This window comes from Salvelinus sp. IW2-2015, unplaced genomic scaffold (genome assembly GCF_002910315.2).
Source record: "Salvelinus sp. IW2-2015 unplaced genomic scaffold, ASM291031v2 Un_scaffold6400, whole genome shotgun sequence".
NCBI classification, from domain to species: Eukaryota; Metazoa; Chordata; class Actinopteri; order Salmoniformes; family Salmonidae; genus Salvelinus; species Salvelinus sp. IW2-2015.
The window spans coordinates 12,969-16,603 of NW_019947662.1; the positions used below are offsets into that span (position 1 = coordinate 12,969).

Consider the following 3,635-nt stretch of genomic DNA (forward strand, 5'->3'; position numbering starts at 1 on the left):
TCTCTCTCTCTCTGTCTCTCCCCAGGTGGTCCAGTTGCTGCTGTGTGACCTGCTGCTGGTGATGCGGACCAACGTGTGGCGTCTGCAGCAGAGCTCCAGTCCCGGGGGTCTCTCCTTGCAGGCCTCCCCGGCCGAGCTGCACGGCTTCCAGCAGGACCTCTCCTCCCTCAGGAAACTGGCCCAGAGCTTCAGGCCCGCCATGCGCAGGGTAGGACGTGGAGGAAGACATGTAGACACGGGCACATACATGTATATGGACACAGGTTGATATAGGTAGATTTCTGACTCCTCACTCATCAAACACTGTTCTCTCTCCTCTCCTCAYTCTCTCAGTTGTTTCTTCATGAGGCAACCGCCAGGCTGATGGCTGGGGCCAGTCCCACGCGAACACATCAGCTCCTGGACCGCTCGCTCAGACGCAGAGCCACCCCCGGAGCCAAGACGGGTAACTGCAGAGAGGGTTTTTTGTAGTTTGCGTGTGTGAGAAAGGTTGGAAGTTCTGTGGGTTTTGAGTGCCTTTTTTAAGCCTTTCATAACGAGGTTGAAAGGGACACGGATGCGATATGAGTGTTATCTGTGTAGTATCCCTCTCTGTATCCCCCACAACTCACCTCTATATGTGTGTGTGCATGTGTGATTCTACAGAGGAGTGTGAGATGCGTCCTGGCCAGAGGGAGCAGGCTGAGGCGGTGATGTTGGCGTGTCGTTACCTGCCTCCCTCCTTCCTGTCGGCACCGGGGCAGCGGGTGGGCATGCTGGCGGATGCAGCCCGGACACTGGAGAAGCTGGGGGACAAGCGCACCCTTCACGACTGCCAGCAGATGATCATTAAGCTGGGCAGCGGCACCACTGTCACCTCTGCCTAGACTATACAGAGAGAGACAGACCAGCCCCCCCCTCTCTCTCACACACACACACACACACACACAAATGGATGAAGGAGGTTTTTGGCATTTGGCCTGCAGCTGACGAACAGACATACAGACAGTCTAACTAGACATTGAGAATCATATCAGGCATACAGACAGACAAATAAACATACCTGCCATTAGTTTCATATCACCTGTCAGTAGACAGCTCTCAGAGTGACAGTTTAGCAGGGGAGGACTTCACCCCAGTAAAGTGTTGCTATTGACATTGTTGACATGGTCTGTCATGTAAGCTAGTCATCATCCACCAGGATATATAGGTTCACGGTTCTGTTTCTTTTCTATTCCCCTGCGTGAAATGCACTGTAGTGGCGGAGTGTGTCCACTGGGTGGGGTTCTGGCGCCCTCTGCAGGACTGTGAAGGTGTGATCGCTGGGAATGTGTGTGAGAGAGGGTGAGAGAAGGGGAAAGGTTTTTACCTGCAGTTATACACTACTAGCCCCATGTTTGGATTGGACGATGCACCTTACAAAGCGAAGCACTCTGTTGTGATTGGTGTGTTTAGACAGTGGCTGTCTGTCTGATTGGCTGCGGTGGGAGTAGCAAACTGCGTTGGGACAGACTGGTCTTTTTGAGGAGCACAACATTTCAGGAAAAAATAGAAATATATCGTATAGAGCAGACGGGTTTCTCTATCATGTTGAAAAGAGGACCATGACAGATCTATACATTGTGTTTCTATCTGCGATGGTCTGAAATGTTGCATCTCTGTCACGTCTTTTAATCTGCACTGGCCCAGAGCATCTCTGTCACGTCTTTTAATCTGCACTGGCCCAGAGGGGCTGTATTTGAGGAGTTCTGTAATATTGTGGCTTTTCCTTTTCATAGTATTTTCTTTATTGTTGTTGCTGTGTATATATTTTACAGTGTATTTATAATCTGTCTTTGATTTGTTCTGCTGATCAGTATTTTCCATTGGCCGGGTGATCATTATTACTTTCCACCCTCATTGTGTAGCATAGGCAGAGGCTTGGGGTCCAATGGGGAGTATGGATTCATCCCAAATGGCACCCTATTCTCTATATAGTGCACTACTTCCTATAGACCCTAGTCAAAAGTAATGCACCACAAAAGGGAATAGGGTGCCATTTGGTATGTGTTACTTAACCTATGTTTGTTGCCATAGTTGGTAAGTGTATCAAAAAAGGGGACAGTGTCCATGTGCTTTTGGGGCAAAGGAGTGTCAAAGACCACTCAATATTGTCATCAGACTCATGTGAGCGTTTGCACTATTGCGCAAGGTGTGTGCTGCCATTATGATGATATCAGAAAGAGTTGCAGGTGAGTCCTCGAGCGATAGGCTCCAGTCTAGGGTTGAGCTGCCGGGTCACCCATAACACAACATTGACTTTAATGGGAATGTCCATTCTAGTAATTATTTTTCTATGGTGGTGACCCCCCCCTCCCAAGTCACTCCGTTCAAGACCAATAGTTTACAAAAGAGCCCGAGTCTCATCTAGTATTTCTAGATCTCATGATTTAATTGACTCTTATTATCATCTCTTCTTCAAAAGAAGGCCTGTAGCGAGGCTGACACACCCTCCTGTAGTCAGGCCCCTGGGTCCTGTTCACTAGGCCCCAAATGGAAGAAAATAGTTTGTTCTTGTCCAATAAGAAACTGTCATTTTTGTTTTCCGTTGCAAAACGTTTTTAAAACGTGTGCTCCTTTTGAACAGGACCCATATGTTAAAAAGACAGAGTGAGAGAGTTGTGTGTGTACAACCCTGTTCCAGAACCACAGTTTTTGTTTTCAGAAGACTGTAAAACCCCATTTGGTTCTTTTAGCATGCTTTTGTTGTGTTTATCCTGTAATAGTGTATCATTGTAAATGACTGACTGAGGGACACTGGACTGATGATTCCTTCCCAGTGTGTTGGGTCAGTCTGTGGTGTGACTGTGTTAAATCATCGCAACCACATCTGAACATGTAGTATTATTATTATTTTGTTTCTTAATCAACATATTCTTTCCTTCCCTGTCTTTCTCCTTCTTTGCTCATTGGTTTATTCCTGGATATGTAAATAAAAATACAATTTTGTAACGAAATGCCTCCAGGTCTCTTGTGGTGCTTTGATGGGGGGATGGGGGGGTGAGAGAAACTGAAACTACCAAACTGTTGCTGATCCTACAAGAAAATCTGATGTTCCCTTGAGAAAGGCACTTAACCCTAATTGCTCCAGGGTTGCTGTTGATAATGTCTGACCCTGGCTGTGACCCCACTCTCCGAGGGTTTCTCAGGGACTGTGGGATATGCAAAAAACACATTTTATTTAACCTTTATTTAACTAGGCAAGTCAGTTAAGAACAAATTCTTAATTCCAATGATGGCCTAGGAACARTGGGTTAACTGCCTGGGTTAATTTACACATGCTATTATTACACACGTGTATATGTGTGWAATAGGACAAATATAAGCACCTGCCAAATAAATATTATAAAATGTCAAAATGAAAACTAATCATGAAAAACTATTTAGTAAACTGAAATAAAATAATTAACAAACCTGTTTGAAACCATAGTTTCAGTATAGTGCTATCTTTGGCTCCATAACTAACTAAATAAAATAAAAACCATCATAAAAATCTTTTAAAATGTTTTCGGGCAAAAATCCATGCTTTTTGGTGTTTGTCACGCTGCTGAATCTGGAGGGTAAATGCGTCCAGGAGATGGAGATGTTGTGCATTGCTGTCACCATACTAGAGTATG

At 45.3% G+C, this 3,635-nt stretch overlaps 1 protein-coding gene across 1 annotated transcript in view; it reads left to right on the plus strand.

Moving 5' to 3' along the window:
* Positions 1-2,979, plus strand: part of LOC112078866 (sterol regulatory element-binding protein 1) — a 15,833-nt gene extending 12,854 nt beyond the window's left edge. The window contains 3 exon segments of the mRNA XM_070442164.1: positions 6-208; positions 334-445; positions 646-2,979. Coding sequence (XP_070298265.1) covers positions 6-208; positions 334-445; positions 646-866 — 536 coding nt within the window. The 3' untranslated portion in view covers positions 867-2,979.
* Positions 2,980-3,635: the final 656 nt, after the last annotated feature.